The sequence below is a fragment of the Apium graveolens genome, chromosome 11, assembly GCF_009905375.1.
Source record: "Apium graveolens cultivar Ventura chromosome 11, ASM990537v1, whole genome shotgun sequence".
In the NCBI taxonomy this organism is placed as follows: domain Eukaryota; kingdom Viridiplantae; phylum Streptophyta; class Magnoliopsida; order Apiales; family Apiaceae; genus Apium; species Apium graveolens.
In genome coordinates this window covers 197,891,769-197,905,929 of record NC_133657.1, presented here as the reverse complement: position 1 = coordinate 197,905,929, position 14,161 = coordinate 197,891,769, and the positions used below count along the sequence as shown (strand labels likewise).

Sequence of the window (14,161 nt, the reverse complement as noted above, 5' to 3'; positions counted from 1 at the left end):
ATAGTCTGAATACTCATAGGATTGGATCGACGCCCGCCCCCCTCCAAACTGTACCTATTTCTTCAAGCGTCTCCAATTACCGCTTCTCCTTCATCTAGCTTCCACAGGGAAGCTTTCAGAGACCAATCGAAACAGAATGGTTATGCCTACTCAAAACTAAGTGGGGATGCCGCCTAATACTAAAAGACCGGTTTTTGCAACTATTGGATCAGGTCTTACTTAGATGTGAAACTTGCAGACCTCATTGGTTGTGATATTGATCTTGCAAGGAGAACTAAATAGTAGAAACAATATGACTTATGATGCCGGATCCAGGCAGAATGAGAATATACACCTCTGGATGGCCGAAGAACTGAAAGAGATGCTGATATAATATGGGGTGGGGTGGTAGCACTAATCAATTGAGTAAGAGGCTGTAACCTTAAGAGTAATGGCGAGGGTCAGACTTCGGCCTTCATTTTGGAAGATGTTTCTATTTCTACATTTGTTTCTTCCTGACTTTTCCATTAGATACATACATTATGTTAGAAGGTGTCAAATCAATATACACATCTGGATGGTCGAAGAAACGAAAGAGATGTTGGTATAATATGGGATGGGGTGGTAGAACTAATCAATTGAGTAAGAGACTGTAACCTTAAGAGTAATGCCGAGGGTCGGACTTGGGCCTTCGTTTCAGAAGATGTTTCCAATTCTACATTTGTTTCTTTCTGACTTTCCCATTAGATACATGCATTATATTCGAAGGTGCAAAATCAATAGATTCTGAACTGTCTCCCGACCTAAACCCAACTCACGTACCACTTGAATCGGCGAACAACCGAACCCTTGGAACCTTCTTCACTTCTAAGCGGGCGAAGGGTCCAAAGGCCGGGAGCGAGCCGGATTTCAAAATGAAAGTTAAAGAGGTAGCGTTTTATGTAACTGTGAAATCTTGCAACTCACTTTCCCTACCTAGTTATCACTTGTTTACTTTTTCTTTTAAAAACTCCCGAAAAAGGCCCAAGTCGGCCCAACCTATATTTTATACTTCTTCCGTCCTAATTTATATGTCTTGTTTGACTTTTTGCAGTCAAATTGACCAAATTTTGACTGAAATTTTCATATAGTATATAATCAAAAAAAATTATAAAAATTATATTATTAGAAAGTACACGTAATCAACTTTAATACGTATTCTTCAGTTTTTCAAAATAGTGAAAGATTGATGTTTAATTTACGATCAAACTTGAGTCAATTTGACCAAAAAAGTCAAACATGACAAATAAATTGGGACGGAAGGAGGAATATTTTTCAAAAATATAGTATATTTCAAATTTTTATCAAAAACAATGAGCCATATTTGTGCTTGTGAAAAGGTCCAAATTTTATAAGACCACAAACCAGATTTAGAATATCCCGTTTTTATCTGGATTTTTTTTAAGATATAGATTTGAATTTGTTAAATTTTATATCAGGTCGAATTTCAATTAAAAAAATAGAAGATCTGTTTAAAATTCGATGACCTGACTAGATTTCAATTTTTATTTAAACATCAATATTAACTCGAAAATCCAAATGTACTTGTCCTTATTAGCTCGAAACGCAAATTTCATAATCAAACAAAATGTGTGTCCAAATCCAATTTCAAACCTGACACTTGTGTTCCAGATGCGTGACCGAAGTTTACAAGATAACATATAATTTTATTTTCACACACATATAGAAAAATACAATTATTGAAAAATAATATTTTTTCCATAACATTTTAGTACTATTTCTTAATGAACCACTGTAGAAACCGACGGTTTCAAGCCACAAACCATCGTAATAATAGAAAGCTTTATTTTTGTTAAAATAATCCTCTTTTTTACGAAGACCCGAGTAAACTATTCTGTTACTAGAATGAGTATCTTTATATATTCTGAACTAAAATCCAGAAAAGAAAAAACAAGACAAAACTTATACTTTATGTTCTGTTTTATTCCTCATTTTTTGTGCAAATAAACTATTTAGAATTCTAATCTATAGGCTTGGCACTGCATAGTGGTGATCAACTAACCCAAAACTGTAATGATCCATGTATTCCACTCCCTTTTCAGGATCATTTAAGTTGATGACTTGGCGCAGAATCTCGGGTAACAATGTTCCTTCGAAGAGTACTGAGGTGCAGCAATATTTAGCCTCAATTAAGGCAGCAACTTTACCCCTGCTGCTCCCTTCCGCATCGTCCAAAATGCCGTGAAGTAATGGTTCTGCAAGCAGAAGACAAATATCAAAATTTCGAAGTCCTGAAAAATATTCCAGGCGTTACCTTCCCCCCATCTCCCTCCCCCGCACAAGGGACCTACATTTTCTCTTGACATACTATTTTGCTGAATTCCTTATCCATTTGGAGAATACTCCATAAAATTTTATAAATAGCTTTACAGCCTAACTTCGATCTAACCAAACAGAAACAAACACTCATTATGCCCCATTTAGGAGTCCTGTCGGTAGGTTAGACGAATTCAAACCTTACCTTACTTCCCTAGGACTAGGAGTATTGAGTTTCTTTCCTTTAAAAACCCAGTTTACAAAATTATATGAAATATTTGGAAAAATGATGAAAATTATTGAACTTTTTAGGGAAAAAACAATAGTAAATTATTTACTTATACTGTTATACGTTAGTGGATAACACACTTTGTTTGCACTACAAGTTTTTATCGCAACATAACTAGTTTGTTCAACAAGTGTTTGTAAGAATACAGTTAAACCTCTATAATTAATAACCTCGGGAGCGCCATATTGTATTAATTTACTGAGATCAACATACACCATCTCTGTTATGTTGAGACTGACCTAATATTACTTTATTGTGGGGTAATTATTACCAAGGTTTTACTGTAATTGTTTGCACAAGTTCCTTCTATATAGTATGAACAAACAGTACTGTGCGACTATGGATGGTGTCAATTAACCCCCCCCCCCAAATGGCTATATACTACTTACTTCTTCCTTGTGTTTACACCAACTAAAGTCTACTTATAAATGATATTGGTAAGTTCCTCATCACTGGATTAATTTCCTCTAAATATGCTGTTAACTTCTCTGCTGCCAAACTAATACCAACACAGCTTCCTTATTCTCTTGGTAAACTACAGAAGTTTGATTCATCTAAAAAAAGGAATATCTGATGGTTTTTAACTTTATATAGATTACCAGCAGAGCTTCAGCAATACTGTTAAACACATCACATAAAGAACCAATTCTGCCTATGTTATTATAAACGTCTATCACATTCGCAGAAGATAAAGTAAATAGCTACTAGACATTTGTAGATATATTTAATGAGAACAGTGTATTAGATATTTAGATGCATTGACAATTTAAGAAGCTTACTTGCATCATTGATCGAGGATTTGTGGTATATGTGGTCTCAATTGTCTTCTCATTCTGTTGCAAAAAATGAAACTACGTAAAGACCTCTTCACATTTTTTATGCAACAATTTAACTTGTACAATTTGACATTACCTCCAACTCAAATCCATAATGAAGAGCGACCTTTTTCACGTCTTCCAAACTAAGCTCAACGGACATTTCCTGAAAAGTGGCAAAGATTTATTAAAAGAAATCATTGCATCAGTATCTTCAGCCTACAGAATTGATATATGGGCATTCACTTAATAAGAGGAAGCTTAAAAAGAAAAGCATACATCTTCTTGACTATACATATCTGCAAAGTGATAAAGCAGGGGACCCAGGTTTATCCACACCTGTCAAGCAATCAATTTATATATGTGGAAATAGAATAGGTACAAGTGAAGCCAGCAACTATGTGTAGTACTTACACCACCATCTTTCAGAATTCTCGAAATTACTTCAATATATTCAACAATGTTGTGTGCTGTATCAAGGAAGAAACAGGTCACAACTGCATCCCAAGCTCCTGCATACACAGAACAAAACATTTTGATTAACATAGTAACATACCACAGTACATTTTTAATATATGCAAAGAGCAACGCTTTGATTAGTATATCATGTGTATCTCTGGCTTTAACTCCAAATGGCAAACTCAAGGAGAGAAAATACAACACTATAGTCTGTAAGCTAATATCTTGAATTTGCTCTTTAAAAATCATGATATAATACAACCTCAGCTAAAATTAATTAAATTAGATTAAAAGAAAACAAGATAAAGAACTACAAGACAAATGAGAGAATTTAAGAGAACCGGTGGAGCAGCATCAGAAAGGGTGATCTAACATCTTCTGTATGACGTTGTTTGAACCAATTAGATAGGCTCACAATGACCAAGAGCTATTATACAGAAACACTATACCTAAACTATATTATACTCCTGTCCCAACTCTGATGGGTGTAACGTAAACCTTCCTACTACAAGTACATTTTGAATCTTTCTTGCTCAATATGACACCACCTCCAAAGAAGATGTACTGATATACTTCTCTGTGAAACATGAAAACTTTTTATGGGATACTACCATGAGTAGCCTCATAACAAAACTAACAAAAGAACCATAAATTGGACATTGCGCTTAGCCGCAGCTTCACCAAAGTGCTTCTTGAAATGTAAGACAGGGCCCCTGTCCAGGAGCCCCACAAACAGCTTTGGGATGTATATATCCCAAGTGGCTTAAACACCACTTCTCCGAAGGCATATGGTGTAAGCACCCACATGAAGCCTATCCCACGAACTCGAACAAAAATTGCTATAATTTACTTCATAGAAAGTTTTCCCAAACAAAAAAGTCTCATAATACCCTTTTCTACATCATCTCATCTCTTCATTAACCAATTAGCCACCATAATATAAACTGGTGCTTACGAGTTATGAAACTTTAGCCTTATTTTTGAAGAAGAAGTTCAGGGTACAACCAATAGTGAAGGAACTTGTAAAATTCGATATGACTAATATCCAACAGGCATTTTATACAATATTATTATTCCTATACTCCATAAACTTGTTACTCCAGAGGATTATTATTAGGGAATTAAGTTACTTCGTTTTCAGCATGCATAAGAAGGTGAAGTCGCTTTGTGTCGGTAGTACTAGAGCGCTGTGGGACTACGGCAGGTATGGTGTAAAAAAACAATAAGGAACAGTAGTATGTTAGGATCCAACTACAGCGCTTTGCGGGACTACGGTAAGCATGGTGCGGAAATAGGACAAGGAGCTATATTAACGAGCACTAGTTTAACTAAAACAATTAGTCAGATTAATCCTGGTGGCTACACTCTTCAACCACACTAAAAATGTAACTTAAGGAGAGTACTGCTGTATCAATGTCAATAAACGTACCTACTTGGCTTGGATCACAGTAAACTTCGACAAAATCACCACCACACATAGAAAAACCTTCAGTTATCCCTGCGCTGTTTCAGAAGGCAAGTAGAATGACATTTAGAGCAATAAGGTATTCCAGCTGCAACTGTAGTTGCAATAAGATTTATAAATAATTATGTTTGGTTTAGGGGCATCATCAGATGATCACCAAAGCCAAAAACATTACTGAATAACAACTCAAATAGTAACTGAATACCTGGCAGGATGAATATCTGGTATTGAAATAGGACGAAGCTGGTCACTGTCAGAAAGTGAATTGCAATTGCTATGAATCCAAGGATGGATAGTCCATTCATTAGCCCTTTCGGCTCTAAAAAATGATTTAAAAAAATATCGATGTTAAACGATCAACTTTAATGTCAACGAAACAGGGAATAGAGTGTATTAACAATTGACGAGTGTGAATATCTTACTGGTTAAGTATAAAACTCGAGCAGATCATCATATAGTATGAAAATTCATTTCCCTGGCTTGCAAAACCTTGGTCATTAGATTAATTTATCAGATCACTTCTAAATGAACTAAATAAGTTCACAATATACAGGTTCTGATTCAGAAACATACCAAGACATGAAATTTCCAAAGCCAATCTTCCAAGTCCGGCACCAGGAACTAAACATGCTGGAGGGCTAGAAAAAATTTGTACGAACTCAGTTTTCAAATGATAAACATATAACATCCAGGAGATTATATTGAAAAAGAATGAGAGCTCTACTAGCATAGTGATTATAAGAAGTGCTTAGCCGCACTTGTGGATCTAAACTAAAAAGCAGTAGGATATATCAGTACCTCCCTTTACTTCGATCAGGAAATTGTGATTTAAGCTCCTCAAGAATAGGCTTATAGCACTGATCACGTTCTTGTTGTCCCTGCATTAAATCAGCAGCCAATCAATGCAAAACCAAGTAGTCATGCTCTCTTATGTTTATTTTTTTCGTTTCCACATCAATTTTCCTCTCATATCCTTGTACAATTTTCTTACTTATTCTTACCTTTTTGTATTCTTTTTTATTGGTTTGTTTCATAGGGGTTGACCAAAAGCAACAATAAACCTTGAAATCAAGAAAGAATATTTAAAACAAGATGAATTAATGAATACCTCTGCTGCCCAATCTCTTACAATATTTCTTATAATACATCGAACCTGAAAAAAGTAGTAATGTAGGTGAAGGAAAGAAGAAACCTATATTTCGACAACAAGAGCATAAGGAATCAAATCAATAGTAATGAGAAAAAAAATCATCTTAAACACCTTTACCCAACTTTACAGCTTATGAGTGTAACTACTTGTTATAAATATTATTATTGCAAACCATTCACACAAATATCATAAATTTTAAAAATCATAAATTTTCAAGTTGAGTAAATAAGAGATTTGCCAAAGTATAAATGCATACCTTATCTACATCAACTAGAGGAACATGAGACTGCAATGATGGATCCAACCAATCAGGAGATGAAGACACCTGAAATGACAAAAGGGTTAATTGAAAAGTTTCCATTATAGGATTAGCGGTCCGGAAGTATTGAAAGAATATTTTATAATAGCTGTATATATGATTTCAATCAAACACACGACAAACTGGAACAACCATTTAGAACTTTGAAGAAAAGATCAGCAATCCTATTATCATCTCATGTAGCTTCTATTGCTCTCCCGCATAACTATGAACTGCAGAAATGAATCTGAAACTAACCGTAATGGCAGTTCATCACAACAAATACTTTATGCAATTTTAAAACTCAATTTCACTTGAATCACAACTAAGATCTGTACTTGGTTGGTAATCAAAAGACTCAGTTAGGTGATTACCATGGAGGCTACATGACCTTTGGATCAGGTTGTTTCAACTTTACATAGATGATTAGTTATGCAAGCAATATTTTTATTCAAAATACTTTTAAAAAAACCTCCCAATTAAGACGACTTTCCAGCTTCATCCATCCAGTCTCCTGGGTTCAATTCAACGTACCACTAACACATCAATTTCTTGCTGATTTGTTGAACAGTCGCAAAATATAAATTCAGATACTCTAAAATAAGTGAACGTCAGCGGTCTGAGTTATTGCGCAACCAGTTTATCAAAGTTTTTTGTCCAAAAATCAAATAGCGTATGGACAATCAATAACCAGGAAAAAATTGAATTTCTTTTTCAAACATTTCCTCACGGAATCCCAACATTTCGGTCAACCACTACATCAAACATCCATAGAGAATAATTTAAACATTGTGTTCACTACTTGATCAATCTAGGCTGAACACGTTGTATGTCAAAAGACAGAAACAAATTTTCTCTAAATACCCAATTATGATTATGCAACAGTTCCCACCCCAAACAGATTTCACAAAATGTTGGTCATCAGCGTCAATTTAAAGTTGCAGCGAGTTCGCCAGTGTAAAGTCCGCACTAACACATTAACATAGGCGATATATTTACCACCAAGCTGAAACTTGTGCAACGATTAATTTGCTTGGTAAGAAAGGATGGTTGGTGGAGAATCCCACAGAAAGTTCTAAAAAGAATAACGTATCAATATATCATATAAGTCTTTCATGCCAATCTATGAACAGAAGTGGATTGACAAGAATAAAAGATCAAAGACGGAGTTAATGCAATAGTCAATGAAGAAGCCAGTGATGTTAAACATAATCTTCAGGAAGGCAATTGAGAATGAGTACATATCTATAAGTAATAAATAAGCACAAGATATTTAAGATTCACAGAACTACCTACATCTTTTTTGGTGGTAACTGAGCAGATGACATATAATCAATATTAATTCTGGAAATTTAGTTTCTAGTATGAGGACAACAAAATCTGTAGAATGGGATTTTAATATATTGCGTCCAGAAAATATCAAGACCGCCATAACTACAACAGAAGGAGATGAAACTGTGTATATTTGACTTATAAGACAATGGAGTGAACTGCCTTCAGGATGGAGTCTGGAAATTCTATGAAAAAACTTGTATCATAACTTTATGAAATGAATATAAAAAGGATGGCTACAGATTCACAATAGGATTTTTCTGAATAATGATATTGAACTAGGCCACTTCTACCTCAACGCAATAGGGTAGATCTAGTAGGCTAGCACGCAAAATCAAACTTCAAAAACTGGGAAAATTTCCAACTTGTCATTTCAATAAATAATGCTAGTATATGGACCTGATCAAGTACTGGATCATTAATTTACATTTTTATTTCTGGGGGTGGGGGTGGGGGTGGGCTTACATTATAATCGGAGTCTTCATTAGAGTGCAAGGTTTCCTGAATCTTAACACCGTTGGTACCAGCTTTATCTGCTTTGGTATCACATTCCGAAACATGACGGCTCCCGGTGCCGGATTCAATGAAAATTCCAAGTTTCTCCTCCTGCTACATATGATGGCCAAAAATAGAACAAAAGGAATAAAACAAACAGAAGTAACCAGGTAATTATAAACTTAACAGCAGATTTATTTAATATGTAAGTGCTGGGGGCAGGTGGCTTACATTATTATTGGAGTCTGCATTAGAGTATGAAGTTTCCTGACTCTTAACAGCGTTACTAGCTTTGTCTGCTTTGGTATCACATTCCAAAACATGACGGCTTCCCGTGTCGGACTCAATGAAAAGCCCAAGTTTCTCCTCCTGCTACACATATGACGACCAAAAGGAATAACAAACTAAAATAACCAGGTAATTATAAACTTGATAGCAGATTTAGTTAGAGAATAGAAGCTGGTGGTACAAAGGGTGCACCTAAAGCAATTACCTCGGGAGATCTAAATACTACGTTCCGCTCCTCTCCACTAATAGCTTCGTTGCATCCTGGATGACATCCTTTTTTACAGGTTGATGCAGACCCACAAGAACAATAATTGATTTCTCTGGTATTATCGAAGATATTCTGTGGATCTTGTTCACATATGTCAAGGTCTTGGCTCAAATCAAGGGGAGGTTCAAATGCCTGCCAAGAAATAAACAGTTACACTATAATGACTTGATTAAAAAACTAACTTGGATTATACCATGAACCACTCAACTAGACCATTCATCCGGTTTCAGGACAGCTATGGCAGTAAAATACATTTTTCGGACTGAGAATATCATCAACAGAGTCGCAGGACATCAGTGAGAAGCATACAAAGCAGCAAATAGACAGAAGATATATAATACTGAAGACCTCAAAATCTTTCAAAAATAGAGTAATAAAAACAAAAGACTAGAATAATCACCTTTAGCATTTCGAATATAAAATATGAATTCTTAGATATACACCTGCAAGTAGAAATACAGCAGCTTCAGTGTGAAATGTACATAATCTTAACAAAATAAATGGCAATATACAGGTATCCACACAGCACTCTGTTGTTACAATTTGTACTATCAAGACCTAGTCAATATATAAATTTATCACAAATATAAACAACTGTATTGCACTATTAGAGGACTTCACGGAAAAAAAAGGACAAAAAATCATGAAGATATACTTGATGCTATTAAACTATTGAAGTAGTGCACTGCATTGGGTCCCAAAGTAATCCTTATAATACGATTTGTAACTTACAATTCAGGTGTCATATTCTCCTTTTATTATAATATGGATCATCTTTTTCTCCCTCGGATCATGTCTCATGTTTAACTATGAGTGTATGACCAGAGTCCGATAAACATAAATTACACACCTGCTACATTGTCGATATGGAACAGGACGTGTAACAATATTTTCCAAGCTTCAATGGCTTGGTTTCTAAAAAAATCATGATAAAAGAAAACTTGCACCAAACAACGAGAACCTAAGAGAGGACCAGAAAAGGTATTACCTAATAAAATAAACAAATTTTAAGTTTGAATCATATAAAAAGTAAAAACACCATAATTATAATGACCTTTAACCAATGAAGTTTTTACAGATAGACATGAATTAGAAATGCAGCTCCACTCAACTCCATGAAACCAGCTAGACAAACTACTACAATACCCTCAATTTTCTCAACGCACGAAACGAGTCAAACTAAAATATACCTTCTCAGTCTTTGATATTTTAAAGGAAGGTGAGACAGGAGACCCTACAAAAGCATAAAAAATAATCAGGGAGAAAAGCAGTCAGCGTAATAACGGAAATGTTCCAAGCAATCACTATAAAGAAGTGACTGGTCAATCACTCTTTAACCCAATATTGAATCAGTGAAGACTGTCTTGTGTGTATACAGTCAAATGAATCGGATGTGTCATATAAGCAATTACATACAATACCAAACTTTCTCACAGATACACGGCATGTGGCATATGCATCACATTTGCTCAAGACTCAGATTTTAAGAACAAGTCGTATATTGCCATTTCCATAGTTGACATGAATACTAAAGGAGTTACTTGGCTAACTTGAATCACAATTTCTGAATATTTAAAAAGTTTAAAAATACATTCAAAATTACAAAATCATTATATTTCTTAGTATAATTAGAGTCCGTCGTCTGGTGGTGACCCCAAAGATTCTTCAAACAAGGGTTTGATTCCCACCTCTAACAAAAAAATTTAAAATATTCAAAAATTATATATATATATATATATTATTACAAGAAAAGGGATATGATTTGAGGTTTGATTCCTAGAAACTACAACAAACATTTTAATATTCATGTACTTGCTAAAAAAGACACAGCGATCAAGTTATGAAAAAAAATAGAGCAAGATACCATTTACTATTAGTAGAAAGTGGTCTCAGGTTTTTTACTTGGCACCAATAAAATAGAAAAATATATAACATTAATTTATTATTTAGTTGCGACATACTAAAAATAGATTGATATTCATCAAGTAACAAAATTCATTGTTCGCTCATTAAACTACTATCGAGTGAAGAATATCTACTAACATATACTTTGCGAATTGATATACAAATACATATACATATTAACAATTATAATAAGGCTTAAACTTTAATAATTATGATAAATTACATAAGGATTTTCTTTGTCTTCAAAAATTCAAATTTTTGCATGTACAAGAAATTAACTGAAATTTTATTTTTCATTAAAAGAGGCCAGTGTAAATGTAATAACATGACTTACATACAGTGTCGCTATTACGCTGTTATGGTAGGACCAAAAAGCAAAACTAATTTACTATGTTGTAATAATTTGTTGATCTACTATATCTGCAGTTAAACATATACTAAAACTTATGCTAACTTAATTTGTTTGAAACAACAAATATAATTTTATTCAACTTTAAGATTACCTCCACTATATGAGCAAAGTAGAAAATTAAAGTCAAAGTGGAAGTGGATTAAGAAACATATAAAACTCACATCTAAGCCACAACACTCAAGCTAATCGGAACGAGTTTCAACATTTGTATTGATCACAGAGTTCGAGTTCCTATTACTTTATTAATTCAGCTTATGTAATTAGACGATTAGACTAATTCTCTCTTATGATACTTTTACCATTCGGCCCATGCAAGTGAAATGCGAAAGATAATTGGTCAATTGAAAAGCTCATTCAAATTAATTTCATATATTGATATATAATGGAGTTATTGATCATACTTTATACCTACTGTTTATATAAATACTTCCTCCTCCTCCACTTATCTTCTTGGTCCTTAAGAGTCGGGGGTCATTTGTTTATATATTAAAACGAGCATATATTAAGGAGCTTCGTGGTCATTTTTTGAAAACAACCTCTGTAATGAGGTAATGGGGTAAGACTGCCTACTCCGTACCCTTCTCACACTCTACTCTTTTCGAGCGGCACTTTTTCCCCTTGAGCCCATACGTACATGTTTTACCTTCAAAGTATTCCAGGGTTAATTGTTGTACAAAAATTAGTTACTCATCCAATTTGTACCACTCAAATTTTAACAAATTACCCTGTGAAGTATCTCCGCGCATGAAATGCCTTTATTGATATTAGAAAAGGACCAACAATTCGTAATGAGCCTATTATTTTGGTACTTAAAAGGTTCATAAAGACATACATTCTACAATGTCAGAATCGGTGGTGTCAAAACTGTGAAAGTGAAGGGGTGAACTAGTGCTTCAAGCAGATATATGCATAAAGGACAAGCAAGCTTTTACTGTGATGCTTATACAGACACCGATGCAGCATTGGGAAAACTAAAAACGAATGATTATTTACCTTATGTGCCGGTGGAAGCCTTCTAAAAGACCGTTCATATCTTTTTAAGTCCTCCTCTGCAGCCTCTGGGTAACTATATATATTATGCAAACAAGAATATAAGAAGTAGATGCAATTATTAGTAACACACCATGCATTAAAACTTAAAAAAATAACAACAAGTCAACGATCTGAAATAGAATGCCACAATAATTTAAATCACAATGATGGCTAATATCAAATAGTATATCAAGGGAACATATGCTTTGTCAAATTAGTATTACTTTCATATACACATTGCTAATTTGCTATGATCAAATCACCGAATAACAATACTCGTAATGCTATAGTAAGATTGAAGCATTAAGAAACATACGAACTAATAATTTCAATATAAATAGTACGATACAGCATCTATATTCTATAATCATTACATTTTCACAAGACATTCGTTTATTTCCATCAACCATAATAATTTATAATTAACACATAGTACAAATTGATTAAAAATTTTAATCTCGAATTCGAAACTAAAAAAAACAAATAACTAATTACATCAGCTAGGGTTTAAACAGTAAAATTATCTGTTCAATAGTAAATCCAAAACAAACTAATTAGCAAAAACAGTTCAGTAATAAACATGTATCTACAGTAAAAACAGTGAGCTCAAATTAAAAAATAAATACGAGAATCCAGTAATTAAACATATAAATAAATACATAGATAGACACAAATATAAGTATAAGCAGTGATGAAGAAGGAGAGAGAGAGAGAGAGAGAGAGAGAGAGAGAGAGACTTGAGATAAGCGCTGATTATACGGCGGAGAGATTTGACTTCGAGGGCTTCCTCGTACTTTCTCCGGCGCTCCTCGTCGTCTTCAGTTTTTGACATCATTTGAGTTTTTTGTTTAAAATCTGAGGATGTTTTTGTGTTTAACTGGTTATTTCTAGTCCAGCGTCAACTACTTCAGTTGTTGGGTACTTCAAGTACTTGTGTTAGTTTTTTTTTTTAAAAACCCAAATTTGTACTAAATTTATACCTCTGCAATATACGAGAATATCTTATAAATATATTATATAAATTTTTAATATTGAATTTAATTAATTTATTTTTTTAGAAAAATTATAAAATGACATCTCTAACTCTAATTAGTTACTAAAACTTATTTTATTAAAATTGATTTTTTTTAATTTTACTTTTATTATTTTTTTATTTAAAACTTCATATTTTTCTAATTTTAAAATTATTTAATTTATACATATTCACTTAATAAATTTATTATACCATATAAAATTAAATTTTTATTTTTCTTCTTTACTCCTCCAGTTATGTATAGGATATATTATAATATTAAGATGATAATAATAGAAAATATGAGAATTATAATTATCATAAATAAGTTGATAATATTTTTTTATTAATATTAATTTGAATTTATTTACTTTACTTGTTTTACTCATTAAATTTATGTTTTTCCTGTAATTTTTAATTAATTAAATTTTCTATTTTTCACTCTATACGTAATTTTCAAATGGTGAATATTATGAATTTCAATTTATTTTGTCTACTCTTTTATATTAAAAAGTTTTTAATGAAAATTTATGGGTGAAAATTAATCGTGAATTCTTCTTTTATTTCTAATTTTAAAATTATTAAATTTATACATATTCACTTAATAAATTTATTATATCATATACAATTAATTTTTTTATGTTTG

At 33.1% G+C, this 14,161-nt stretch overlaps 1 protein-coding gene across 4 annotated transcripts; it reads right to left on the bottom strand.

Annotated features, from left to right (window-relative positions):
* Positions 1-1,806: 1,806 nt before the first annotated feature.
* LOC141697684 (uncharacterized) lies at positions 1,807-13,414 on the bottom strand. 4 transcript variants are annotated; one of them, XM_074502181.1, is made up of 19 exons: positions 13,241-13,414; positions 12,465-12,537; positions 10,345-10,388; positions 9,555-9,597; positions 9,092-9,286; positions 8,830-8,970; positions 8,569-8,709; positions 6,730-6,798; positions 6,432-6,476; positions 6,122-6,201; positions 5,897-5,961; positions 5,746-5,812; positions 5,529-5,642; positions 5,288-5,361; positions 3,814-3,911; positions 3,679-3,738; positions 3,497-3,565; positions 3,364-3,417; positions 1,807-2,234 (listed from the first exon to the last, which is right to left on the bottom strand). In XM_074502181.1, the coding sequence occupies exons 1-19, from the start codon at positions 13,336-13,338 to the stop codon at positions 2,169-2,171; spliced, it is 1,596 nt and encodes a 531-aa protein (XP_074358282.1). In that variant the 5' UTR covers positions 13,339-13,414; the 3' UTR covers positions 1,807-2,168. The 4 variants fall into 4 exon arrangements, with proteins under 4 accessions (XP_074358282.1, XP_074358281.1, XP_074358280.1 ...); XM_074502180.1 differs by having other exon boundaries at positions 8,569-8,712; positions 8,830-8,967; XM_074502179.1 differs by having other exon boundaries at positions 8,569-8,712; positions 13,241-13,413.
* Between the last annotated feature and the right edge of the window lie 747 nt (positions 13,415-14,161).

Bases quoted from the DNA above. Each gene is read 5' to 3' on its own strand.
- LOC141697684 (XM_074502179.1), bottom strand. From the start codon at position 13,338: ATGATGTCAAAAACTGAAGACGACGAGGAGCGCCGGAGAAAGTACGAG. The intron at 9,598-10,344 runs GTATATTTTAGT...TTCTACTTGCAG, and splicing joins AAATATCAAAGACTGAGAAG to GTGTATATCTAAGAATTCAT. The intron at 2,235-3,363 runs GTAAGCTTCTTA...TTCTGCTTGCAG, and splicing joins ATCCTCGATCAATGATGCAA to AACCATTACTTCACGGCATT.